This window comes from Akebia trifoliata, chromosome 15 (assembly GCF_017979445.1).
Source record: "Akebia trifoliata isolate Shusen 1 chromosome 15, ASM1797944v1, whole genome shotgun sequence".
Lineage (NCBI taxonomy): Eukaryota > Viridiplantae > Streptophyta > Magnoliopsida > Ranunculales > Lardizabalaceae > Akebia > Akebia trifoliata.
The window spans coordinates 27873741-27887356 of record NC_141389.1 but is presented as its reverse complement, the minus strand read 5'-3'; the positions used below and the strand labels follow the sequence as shown (position 1 = coordinate 27887356).

The 13616-nt window shown below is 35.6% G+C and overlaps 3 protein-coding genes across 4 annotated transcripts; 1 reads left to right on the top strand and 2 right to left on the bottom strand.

The window, feature by feature from the left end:
* The first annotated feature begins 674 nt into the window (after positions 1-674).
* XRCC3 (homolog of X-ray repair cross complementing 3 (XRCC3)) lies at positions 675-3800 on the top strand. Of its 2 annotated transcripts, none has more exons than XM_086426901.1 (3): positions 675-1829; positions 2216-3518; positions 3624-3800. In XM_086426901.1, exon 1 carries the CDS (start codon positions 865-867, stop codon positions 1738-1740), a length of 876 nt encoding a protein of 291 aa, XP_086283027.1. In that variant the 5' UTR covers positions 675-864; the 3' UTR covers positions 1741-1829; positions 2216-3518; positions 3624-3800. The 2 variants fall into 2 exon arrangements, with proteins under 2 accessions (XP_086283027.1, XP_086283026.1); XM_086426900.1 differs by having other exon boundaries at positions 676-1829; positions 3206-3518.
* On the bottom strand, positions 3639-6467 carry LOC147385010 (F-box protein SKIP23-like). The gene is made up of 3 exons (XM_086424997.1): positions 5973-6467; positions 5311-5883; positions 3639-3749 (listed from the first exon to the last, which is right to left on the bottom strand). The coding sequence occupies exons 1-3, from the start codon at positions 6465-6467 to the stop codon at positions 3639-3641; spliced, it is 1179 nt and encodes a 392-aa protein (XP_086281123.1).
* Positions 6468-10098: 3631 nt separating this feature from the next.
* LOC147385009 (F-box protein SKIP23-like) lies at positions 10099-11289 on the bottom strand. Its single transcript, XM_086424996.1, has one exon. The coding sequence runs from the start codon at positions 11287-11289 to the stop codon at positions 10099-10101; it is 1191 nt and encodes a 396-aa protein (XP_086281122.1).
* Positions 11290-13616: the final 2327 nt, after the last annotated feature.

The following is a 13616-nucleotide window of genomic DNA, read 5'->3' as shown; positions in this document are numbered from 1 at the left end:
AAAAAAATAACAAATGAAGTTAGGATTTTTTTTTTTTTTTGAAATTTCATTGTCTATCTTGCAACTATAATATATGCATTCTAGGTATTTCAAAAGAGATTTCAAGTGTTGCGTTGGAAAAAAAAATCATTAAATCACATTTACAATATCAAGTTTAACATTTTTAATTGTCGAGATTAATATATATATTAAAAATGTTGATCAAAATGATTACAAATGTCATGAATTCCCAATGGGACCCATGTGATGGTTGGCCTCTCCTCACAGGCGCACAATATGGTATATCATTATCAAAAGAGTAGGCCTAGCCTTACTGAGGGTCCTTGAGCTCAACTCGTGACATCTAAAATCATAGTATGTTGCTTCAAGGCTGTAGATGACAGAATTCAATGAATTTTAAAAAGAAAAAAAGTTCTAAAAAAATATTGTCTTTCATCGTTGAATTTTAATTTTAAATTTTAGAGTTATATGGAAGTCCAGTAGTCGTTTATTTTCAAAAACTTGAATCACGCTCAAAAGAAATTCTTTTTGATTTTTTTTTTTGGATTTCAAGTTTTTCAATGAAATTTAGAGGGCTGCGGTGTTGGATTGCTGATGTGGCAATCCATTTGAGCAAAACGACCCTTAGTGAGGCTCAAAATCTTACTATATTAGTAAGAAAGTGTTTGACACTTTCACTTATGAATACCACCAGAGACTACCATATGCCGCCCCAATTCAAATAATTTCCTTCTTCCTTCCCGCCAGTTAAATGCGTCAAAATCACGAATTTGACACATTTCGACAAACATCTCATAAGCGTTCAACTCGATTGAAGAGGAGAGATTCTGCAAATCGAAGTAGAATTAAAACCCAAAACCCTTGATGAAACCAGAAAATCTCCTTCAACTGTTCACTCAGAAATGCACACTGGGTTGCCCGATCCTTGATCGAGTCCTCGCAGGAGGAATCCCTTGCAACTCCATAACCGAACTCGTCTCCGAGAGCGGTTGTGGCAAAACCCAACTCTGCTTACAACTCGTTCTCTCTGCTCAGCTCCCCATCTCTAATGGTGGTCTCTTTGCTTCATCTCTCTACATTCACTCTGAATTCCCCTTCCCTCATCGTCGCCTCCATCAACTTTCTCTCTCCTTTCGATCCTCTTATCCTCATCTCTTCCCCTCTCACGATCCTCGTGACAATATCTTCGTTCGTGGAGTCCAATCTTCCGAAGAATTGCTCGCTCTGTTAGACCGAATCGATGATTCTCTCCTCACTAAACCGCCTTCTCGATTACCTGTTAAACTGATCGTAATCGATTCAGTTGCTGCTCTTTTTCGATCTGAATTTGATAACACACCGAGTGATCTAAAGCGGAGATCGTCTCTCTTCTTTAGGATCGCTGCGAAGTTGAAGTTTCAGGCTAAGAGGTTTGGATTGGCGGTGTTGGTTACTAATCAGGTTGTTGATTTGGTAGAACCAGATGGGATAAATGGGGTGAGAATTGGGAATTTAGGTTGTTTGTTTACGTCCGGGAGACGTGTTTGTCCTGCTTTGGGGTTGGGGTGGGCTAATTGCGTTAATTTGAGATTGTTCTTGTCCAGGAATGAGTGGGTTGTTAGTAAAGATGATAGTTCAGAGGAAAGTATTGGTGGTGTAAGGACAAGGAGAAGAATACAGATTGTTTTTGCACCCCATTTGGCAGAATCATCTTGTGAGTTTGTGATTTTGAGGGAAGGGGTGTTTGGGGTGGACTTGTAGCAATTTTTTCTGGAAAAATGCAAGCGGGGAAGGGAGAGAATTGAATTCTGGTTTTCTGTATTTAAAGGGAAAGGCACATGTGGTATCTGGTAAGGAACATTTAAACTTGAATTTTGTTTATTGGTTTTCTTACATGTCAAAACCATTTCTTTTAATGGAGTTTGTTATTGTTAACTTTATCACACTTATTTAAGATATTTCAATCTTATGGGTACCAGAAATAGTGTCAAAAATGACAAAACAACTCTCATGCAGGTGTTCGATAGTTTGCGAAAGAGAGTTGATTTTCTTTTGGTTGTTCTTTTTAATTTGAACCCACCCAACAGCCGTAAACAAATGCATTTGTAAATGAACACAACCATTCATGATTGTGAATGTATTTGAGCTTCTATTCATTTTCTATAATGACCCTTTTGTCACTTTCACCCAACTCATGAGTGTTCCATGAGATGATTTTTGAGATTCATCTTGGCAGGGAACAAGTTTCTTCCTGCATGGAGGACCACCATGAAGAATGCCAAAGATGGAGTCTAGATATGAATGCTTCTGATCTCTAAGATTCTTGGTCTTTCAAACCTTGGGCTAGTAGACAATTACCGTGGTTGCGATCACGACTTCTACTATGTAGGTTGATGAGCATCAAATGTCCTCCTTTGCTACTCCCTCCTCGAGATCCTATTCTCTGCCTCCCCCTTTGTTGTTTACATCCTCATTAGATTCCCACCTTACCATTTCACTTCAGTCTGTTACTCTGATTCCTTCATCTTGGTTGCCATGTTTGCAGTGATAATTTTTTTTTTGTTGGTGATGGGTGTTCAAGTTGCATTTTAGATGTTTTAGCAAATGAAAGAAATGGGTTTCTTCTTGGACATGGTTTGTTAAGGCTTGTTTGAGTTGGTATTGGTGTCGGTGGTGGGATGGCAGTGTTGTGATTGGGAAACATGTAGTGGGTTTACTGTTGCCTTAAGTTTTATTACGGGTTATATAGTGTGGATTTTTTTTTAATCAACGCATCTTAGAGTCAATCCAATTTGAGTCGATGCGATCAATATAAAAAAATAAATGAAGAAACTATAATTTTATTTGTTCGTTTTATGAAGAAAAAATTCAGTCAACACAGATGGTCCAACTGAATTTTGCGCAATCTGACTGATTCCAGTGACAATTTGGACAATTTGATCCCCAAATCTCCACTTTGTTCCAACATCCGGTCTTTGTTTATGAATTGAGCTCATCTTTGAAAACATTGACTGTTTAGGGAGAACCAGTCTATAGTCTTTCTATTTAGCTTTTGGTCCCATTAAAAAGGTTTAGTAAAAACCATTGTGAACAATTCAACTTGTTATTGTTATAATCATTGTCAAGTTGGTCGTCAGATTTGGCATCATCACTGTTGCTTTTGTTATCTGGTTGTATGTTATCCCTAGAAATATATCTGACACATTGGGTTCTTGTTCCTTCTAAGGGGCATGTATAGCAGTGATGTAATGCCCGATTGGTTTGAAACAAAGAAGACAGTTGAATATCAGTAATGTGGGGTTCTTCAAAGCTTCCAAAGTTCCTACAAAAACTAAAAGCCGATGCAGAGACCACCATGAACTACTCACAACTTGAACTGATTGTTGTAGACTTGTAGTAAGCTATAGTATTCAGTACAAGGCATGCCAAAGCACCGCTCACAACGTAGAGTTTGGAGTGGACAATTTCATGTTATGGCAATTGATCTACACTGAACCATATATTTGTTTCAACAAAGGCAGAGCTATGGTAGACAGCTTGTAAGTATTTATACATCCTTTGTAAGGAAAGTTTACCAAGATGCTATCATTGTGGCTCCATAATTCTTATTTTAAACTTTATACTATCTGTGACTTTACTCACAGATGCAGTTCTCCAGTCTAAAATGCTTGGCTCAGAGGGGCACCATGGCGATCTAGTAGGACTGCATCAACTAGAACAACATCTTGAGTAGTTGTTTCAATGATATGCCGCAATGCTATTGTATTTGTCTATATTTTAAAACTGTAACTTTTATTATTTAGTAAATACTGATTATGTTACTTTGTCTCATTTCTCAACTGTTATTATCATGATATCATAACAATTTAGTCATTGTTGATGTTATGAGATCTTTCCTTTTTTTATTTCTTGATATTTTGGGACAAGTGGGTACATACATGTAGATTGGATGAATTCCTTTTTTTTTTAGATCCATGCACCGCTTAATTTGTGATATTTGTTCTACCATCTTATGGATTTCTAATAAGTAATGGCATTGTATGCATTTTTAGCTTTCCTTGTAACAATTATATTTCATGATTGCACCCCAAACTTATAATATAATAATTAAGTACCATAAAAAAAATGCCTTCCAATGTTTTCAAATGATGACATACCTTTTGACTTGGGTCTTTCATGAGAGACTGGTTAAATGATGTAAATGCCCTCATCTTCAACTTTTCTCAAAATCCTTTTCAACGTGAAACCTCAAGAACAAGATAGGCTCTGGTTGAGCTGGTGCCAACTAGCTTAATTGGTAAACTCTATGAGTGATTATGCCATAGACCTTGGTTCCATTCCCGCTGGCACTGAGTTAACTGATCTCATCAAAAACAGGTTATCAATCGGATCAAATAGATAGGATCTGGGGGAAGGTTGAGGACAGTAGGTTTTTGGGAAGAAAAATCAAGGGTTTTTTCGAAAAGGTCAAAGACAATGGGATTTTGGAAGAAAATCAATTTTGTTTTTTTGTTTGTTTTTGAGGTTGAACATGTGTGTTTTCGTCATTTTATGTTTTCTCACGCGCGACTCAAGTCTCAAGTCAAAGGTATGTCATCATTTTGAAAACCTAGGGAATTATCTCTAATTTTTACCAGTAACTTTAAATTACCTTTTGAAGGTTCTCGTTCCACTGGCGCTTTTAGTTTTATTTATGAGTTTATTTATTTATTAAATCCTAAAAAATAAGCCTGTTTTTACTAATGATAATCTGACGCTCTTAGTACGCTCCCTGGTGTGGCAGTGATAGAACCATATATTTTTTTCCTTACGTATCTTGAAGAAAAAGATCTATGATTCTATCACTGCAACGGCAGGGAGCGTATAAAGAGCATCAGGTTTTAGAGCACCAGATTATCAGGACTCTTTTTGTCTGTGGTGTACTCTTATTATATTACTGGTTATATAATAACAGCCCTTTATTTATTTAGTCATTTTATTTTCCTCTTTCTTTCACTCTTCTCATCCATTTCATTAATGAAATACTCATTTTACATAATAGTTATTTCTTAATAAAATTTTGGACCAAAAAAGATTATGTTTTCGAAAATTGAGATGTTGGATCTCTTTCTTTAAGATAACTTGAGTAAAAAGGCTAGAGAGAGAATTTTCGTTAATGAAATAATTATTAAACATAAAATTATTTCTTAATATAATTACTTAGTGGATAAAATACAAGATGGGTAGTAGCGAAAATTAAACTGAAGAAAATGAAATGAATCACCATTAAATAAAACTATACACTGCTTAATATAGGGAGGGTGTGATCCATATGGGTCGGTAGAAAAGTACCTTAGACCTATCTATGTAATATGGAAATGGTTCTATACTTTGGTTCTCCATGTTGAAGATACCTACATCATGACCTCCCCCTCTGCCACCCGAGTCAGTATTACCCCCCAAATTATCATCATCACTAAAGTAAATGCAATTAGCTTTACATCCAGGAAAGTCCTTGGCACACAGAGACAAAGAACAATTGTCACCCAAGAACAACATGCGGTCACCTAAACTTTTCACCTCGACCCATTCTCGTTGCTCATGATTTAGCTTAAAAACTTTGAAAAATAATGTTTCATACGTCTCATCTTCCACACCATCTTCATATTTGACAATGGGAAATATTCTGTGCCTGTAGACTAACAATAGTTCCCCTGATGACTCCACTAAAATCTTCTTGTCCCATGGGCAGCATAAATTTTTGTGTGGTGTAATCATAACTATTTTTGGGGAAGAAGGATCAGTATTAATATCACAAACAACAACCCTTCCCTGGCGATCAACCACGTAGAATTGCTCATTGTAATATATGATGTCGTCGACTATCTTTGTATCTTTTATTATAGTCCACTTGTTATCTCGGATCTACAATAGGCCAATTTCACAACATCTCCATATATTGCCATTGCAGTATAATCATCGATGTTGTCGGTAGGATTGTTGGACAAGATTACCTTTTTCATGTAGAAGTATGCCACTTCTCTTAGGCTATGTGTGATCATGTCTTCACTTAAATTCCTATGAAGATATTCTTCACCAACTTCCGAAATTCTAAAATCCAACATATCTGGAAATGTTATAACTGGTGGGAGTTGGATTTGGACCCTCGTGATCGGATTTAGTAATGAGATGGCCGGACTCTCTTCCACCAATACCAACCATCCTTGTGAAGATCCGCAACTGCGTTTGCCAAGAGCCTCGGGTAACTCAAGCCAATAAATCTTATTATCAGAGAAACTGAAGAAACCACGAAACGTGCTATTATTTTCGTCTTTATAAGGTAGCATCAACCATGGAAGTTGGCATGGTAAGTGATGAGGAGGACTATTCAATAAAGAAGATCGCCAAGGATCACAGACAGCTTGAAACCTAAGATAATCCGCATTGATGGTAAGCTGTTTGGATATCTCTACAAGCAATTCCTTTGGAAGACTAGACCAATCATCCATAGTTGATTTGTTTGAATTTCTGAAAAAAATTAATAGAGAGGAGTAAAGAATTATATATCTGTTAAAGAAAGAAATATATTACTCAACCAGACTCTCCATCAAAACGAAGTAATCATCTCTAGGAAATCTGTCGGACCTTGGTGTCGAAGCTAACTTTACAGATTTCTATATATACTAAGACGTACCTTGTTTTTCAGGATTGAAGGAGAATGATCCACAAGATTGTAGCACTAAATAGTTTGATTTGTGGAAGAATTTTTAGTTTTTATAGCCTTATTTAAATCGTTTGCGGATGTAAACCTTTTAGGAGTACGAATTACAGAAGGAAACTAAAAGCTTCCTTAGTCACGACTCACGATGCTATTTTAAAATAACATCTTTTTTATATCTTATTTAAACAGTGTGGATACTTATATTTCTATGGTAGGGACGAACTCAAATTATTCAACACTAATTTTTTTTTTTTTTTCAATCTTGACTTATAAAATTATTTGAGAATATTAAGGAGTGATCATAATCTGACTTAGGCGTGTGGCAACTCAATCGACTAACCTGACTTACTACTAAAGCAACTTACTTACTAGTAAAGCAACTAACCTGACTTACAACTAAAGCAACTTACATGTAAAGACACAGTCGTTGCCCCTCACAATATTATTATTATTTTGTTTTGATAAATAAAATTTCATTCATAAAACAGCACTAGGTCGGTCAAGATAATCAATCTGGTAAAGCCTTACAACACAACCGCTAATCACGGGTAGAGCAACAAATCCCATCCTAATTGTACAAAAAAATCCTCAAAAATCATATCCCTAAACTCCTTATAAACTTTGGACCAACAAAAGATAAGACCCAAAATGGATATAATCATATTTGGATAATCTTTTTGTTTCCCTTCAAAAATACGTCAATTCCTTTCAAATCACTCCCCAATAGATTGTGAATGTTGTAATGCTCCACAACATCCTCTTTGCACCGCTAAACGAGTGACTAATTGTCGACCAACAAGTAAAAAGATTACTAACTGATTAGGGAAGGCATGTTATAATTCTATACAACTTAAAAAATGAGCCCAAATGTCATATGTGAATTTGCAATGTAGAAGAAGATGATTTGATGATTCACCATTATCCATGCATAACATACAATAACTTGCCCCGCACCAACCACGCCGCATAAAAAAGTCCACCGTTTGGATTCTTCCTAGAGCTGCCATCCAAGTGAAGAAAGTGACTTTACTTGGCACTTTTAGACCCCAAATTGAAATAGGGAATCTTCTGAATGCACTACCACATACATGACATATATGATGATCAGCCTTGGTGAAGGTCACGATTGTGATTGTCGATTTGTCTTCTTGTGTGAAAAGTTAAAGCATGTTCAACACAGTAGAATCTTCCTAAATCCCCATCCATATCTCCTCTTCCTAAATCCCCATCCATATCTCCCTTTTTCTCTCTTTTCTTCTCTGAAACAATTCGAACTTTGTATACGATTTATAGGCCTCAGTCATTCAAACCTGATTCTCAGATGGCATGTCATAAGGTAATGATGGGTTGTTGGAAACTTCACTTTAGCATGTAATACTACAAAGAATTCATGAGCGTTGTAAGAAGTATGAAATATTATTTCTTATGATGGGTTGTTGGATCAAACCTTGAGTCCAATTTGACTCATCTGATCCAATCCAAATGCACCTCAAATAGTTAAGTCGGATACTGAAATTTATTGAAAAATGCATCTCAAAAAATAATTATATTGTTAATTAATTAATTATTTGAGTTATAATCTGATTCAATTGATGCTATGGTCATGAAATGTCATGTTTTGTATTAATCACGAATATTTAACATCTTGGATTATTATATTAAAAAAATGGGTGAGTCAATTAGGTGAACAATTCAATAGTGAAAAACTCGCTAAATGAACTTCGAATTCATTTAAACTTGCCCAGGTCAACTCATTCATTTAAATTTTGAATTTGTTTACACCTAGATATGACTCGACTATGTTGTCTATCTAAATGAGTCAACTCAATTATTCAAGACCCACTCCCTTCATCCCTAACATAAAAGATAGATTGGGATTTCATCTTACTATGAATGTCGACTATAACTTTTGTCTTTTTTTTCTCCCCAATACCCCCTTCAACTTTATTTCATTCTCTCTTCTACCCCCCTACCAATCATGCCCCTCCACTTTTATTGTCTTTCCTCTCTTATCCATTTTTCTATAATACCCTTCCCATTTTATTACCCCTTACTTTTATATCACTTAACCCTAAAGAAGAGGCCCTGACTAAGGCACAAGAAAAGTCTAGTGTAGCATGTAATGGGCGAATGAGAAACCATTAGAAGGTCCAATGATGGAATGTGGTGATTATCAATGCATTTTAGACTTCTATGAATTTCTACTACTCTCTGTTCCGTCTTGGTAGCAACTCTAAATAGAAATCATTGATGTGGATGACCGGAAACAGAAGGAGGTTTGTGCAGCCAAGTACCAAAAGAAGATGAGACAGAAAAGGGACTGGTAGACACTCATATACCATTCTTTTGTATATCTTTTTGTATATAATTTTGGTTATATTTTCATCATTTGCTTCGCTTCCTCCTTTGTCATCCTTCTTGAATATTGGATAGGACCTTATGATGGTCTGTTAGTTTTTTTGGGATTCAGGCGTGGACTGTCTCATCAATCGTGCCCTTTCTCTTGGGATAGCCTAAAAAAAGTGAACTCAAGTGCTCTTTGAATCTACATTGACAATCGGGTAAATTTTAAAAATTTTAAAAATTTACCCGATCGATAACTTAAAGAGATTGTTGGTGTACATTGATAAGACATTCGAGATCCTGTGTTTGATCCATATGATGATCATGTTAGGTGAAAAAGGAATTTGTTACTGGTGCTACAAAAAATTTGTACATAAAAATAAAAGCTTAGCTATATATCAAGATGTCTTTGTTCTGATATATAGAGCATTCTACATTAATATATTTATACCTTAAATTCAAATCTTTAATACATTTTATAAGATCTGAAAATTAATGATGGGTTTTCTTCACTTTCTGTAAATCAAACTTTGATTGATGCCATTTTCCAAATTAACAAGAAATCTTTCTTGCCATATAATTGCTTTGTTTCAAATTAGTGATCTATGAACTATAAAATACTTTGTTTTTGCACACTTCAATGATACAATGACGAGGTTCTCCACAGCATTGATGGAATGCTTGGATCCAGAGGAAACTGTGTCTCTGAAAGAAGTTCAAGAACATACTTTCTTTAATTGATGGAAAGGTTGAACAGGGCATGGAGTCTTGGACTTTCAGCTTGGGTGGATATTCTGAAATCAAACACCAAAGCTATTTTTGCTCTCATTATCAATTGTTGAAAGTTGAACTCTTGAAAGTTCCAAATCTCTGATTTTCAAACACACCTTAGGTTTTCAACATACTTCATATCGCACAATCATAAATCTACTTGTAACTTCTTACAACAAATATGTCAAGGTTCCAACTTAGTTAAGTTGGTAAGGTGTGCAAGGTATTTTGGTTTCATTAATGAAATACTTATTTAACGTAAAAGAAAATAAACTGAATCTCCATTAAATAAAACTACAAACTGCTTAATATAGGGAGGGTGTGACCCATATGGGTCGGTAGAAAAATACCTTAGACCTATCTATGTAAAATGGAAATGGTTCTATACTTTGGTTCTCCATGTTGAAGATACCTACATCATGGCCTCCCCCTCTGCCACCTGAGTCAGTATTACCCCCCAAATTATCATCATCACTAAAGTAAATGCAATTAGCTTTACATCCAGGAAAGTCCTTAGCACACAAAGACAAAGAACAGTTATCACCCAAGAACAACGTGCGATCACCTAAGCTTTTCACCTCGACCCATTCTCGTTTCTCGTGATTTAGCTTAAAAACTTTGAAAAATACTGTTTCATACATGTCATCTTCATCTTCCTCGGGAAATATTCTGTGTCTATAGACCAACAAGAGCTCCCCCGCTGACTCCACTAAAAGTTTCTTGTCATAATCGCAGAATAAATTTTTATATGGTGTAATTGTAATTATTTTTGGAGAAGAAGGATCGGTATCAATATCACAAACAACAACACGTCCTTGGCCGTCGACAGCGTAGAATTGTTCATTATAATATATGATGTCGCTGAAGGCATTCCTCTTACTGTCTTTTATTACAGTCCATTTGTCGTCTCCTGATCTACAAAAGGCTAATTTTATGACATCTCCATAGATTGCCATTGCAGTATATCCTTCGTTGTGGGTAGGATTTTTGGACAAGATTACCTTATTCATGTACATGTATGCCACTTCTTTTAGGCTACGTGTGACAATGTCTCCTCTTAAATCCCTATGAAGATATTCTTCACCAACTTCCGAAATCCGAAAATCTAACATATCTGGAAATGTTGTAACGGGTGGGAGTTGGATTTGAACCCTTGTGAGAGGATTTAGTAGTGTAATGGCCGGACTCTCTTCCACAAGTACCAACCATCCTTGGGAAGATCCACAACTACGTTTTCCAATAGCCTCGGGTAGCTCAAGCCAACAAATCTTATTATTAGACAAATTGAAGAAGCCACGAAGTGTGCTAGTTTTGTCGTCTTTGTAGGGTAGCATCAACCATGGAAGTTGGCATGGTAAGTGATGAGGAGAACTATTCAATAAAGATGATCGCCAAGAACCACAAACAGCGTGATACCGAATATAATCTTGGATGATAGATAGCCGCTTGGATATCTCCACAACCAATTCTTGTGGGAGATTAGACCAATCACCCATCCTTGATTTGTTTCAATTTGAATTACTGAAAACATGAAGAGAAAAAAATTATGAAAATTCCCCTTTCCCTCCTACTCTATAAAAAATCATTCATAGATAGATGCTTTTCATCGAGATCTCACTACTAGATCTCTATACTAAATACTAAAGCAGTAAAGCGTACCTTGTGTTTTCCAGGATTGGAGGAGACTGATCCAGATGACTGTAAGCAATTGAGTTTTGGAAGACTTTTTATGATAAATTGTAAGTCCTTTAAGGAGAAAGAATTGCGAGAGACTTTAACAGTCCAACTTTGTCTAAGAATCCGATTTGATTACATCTTCTTATATCATCCAAAACGGTATCTACCATCTAGGTTGCGTGTTTGGGTAGGATTATAAGAAACATTAGATTGCTACCGTGCGACTCAAATACAAAAAGTTGAGGAGTATAATAAGAAAGAGAAAGCTACTGTGATTTTGTAAGATTTCAAATCTTACTAACGATGGTTGGACCCATATGATCGTTGGATCCATTTTTTGGTAAAGTTTGGAAGGATAATGGTGAAGTAACATTAAAACGTACATTGTGGGGTATATTTTTGACGTAGATGTGTGTTAGATTCATAGATGTTTTTCATTGAGATACGAGTGAGATCTCGATGAATAGCATTTATGGTTCTGACACACATCCACATCATAAATGTCCCCCCTGTCGTACATTTCAATATTTACGGCTCTTTTTGAAAAAATAGATTTTTATTTGTAAATATTAAAATATTTAACCTTTTTTTAGTAGTAATTTTCATTTTTATTTATTTATGGGAAATATGGACTTGAACCACCTGACAAGATTACTTTGCGATGTCTCAAACTGTTGAGTGTTATGTTATCCGCCTTTATTCTCGGGTGTCATGTGCTCACATATCGTGCTCTAATTCGACCCATGACCCTCTTATATTCATAGTTGCGTCTTCCCCATCAAATCGATCTTTTGGAATAGTTAGTTGGTTAACATGTTAGAGTGATAGGTTTGTATAGGTCGCGAGTTCGAATCTTTAAGCCTTTATGGGTGAGGGGAGAGTTGAGTGTATATTTTCCTCCACTCTCGATTATGTCATTTCTCAATTAAGTCCTGTGACCCTCTTATATTCATAGTTCTCCCATTCTCCATCAAATCAATATTTTGAGGTAAATGGTTGTCAATATAGTATTAGAGTGCTAAGTTTGTATAGGTCATGGATTTGAGTCTTCTTGAAGGAATTTTTCACCCTTATGGGTGAAGGAGAGTTGTATTATTTACCTCCACTCTCAGGTGTCACGATCTCATGTATCGTACCCCAATTCAACTCATGACCCTCTTATATTTATAGTTGCGCCTTTCCCATCAGATTTATTTTTTGGAATAGTTGGTTGGTTAACACAAACCAACTGAGCTATGGGTCTAAGACCATATATATATATATATATATTAATTGTGTTAATGAACACTTTATCCAGTCAATTGGATTGTGTTTTTTATTTTAAAAAGAGGATTTTTAGAATTAGAATTTTATTAAGCACTCTTAACACACACACACACACACACACACACACACTATAAATGGTCAAATGGAACACAATATTCCTCTTTTTCTCTCTCAGTTTTTCTAGGGTTTCTTAGGTATCCTTAAGCTTCTCAGTTGATGGAACGTTTACTCATCGACTTCCCTTTCTCTCAATTAAACACCCATTGATTTCACTCTATCTCTTAATTGAACCCATCAACAATTCATTATGACAATTTATGATGGCGAATTATGTGGAGGGATAAAACCCTCACCATATGGACCATTAATGCCGCACCAATTAGTGAGAATCTCAAGATGGACACCTGACAATAAGGATGAACATGATAATTGTAACATAATTATGATTAGGTTTCATATTTTATTCAAGGTTTAGGATTTTTCTATTTAAAAAGATAAAGGTTATTGAAAAAAAGAGGGTGGAAAAGATGGATACAAAAGAGAGAGAGAAAGAGGTTTGAAAGCTATCATGTAAAAGGGTTACTCATGTAATATAAATATGAAATATAATAGAATGGCTTCCCGAGCTCGTGGATGTGGCACTTTTGTCGAACCACTTAAAAATTCTTGTGTTCCTTATCTTTTTCTTGTTTTTCTATTATTCTTGTGATTTATTTGTATGGAATCTTGATTTGGACTGAGATCTCGATGTAGTGCAAATTGCATCTACAAATCACACAAGGAGAATGATAAGCTCACAACTTAAAAGATTTAGATGTAACTTTTCACCTATTTGGACCATGTATGAGAATGATTTACAAAAACTAGCAACATACTCATA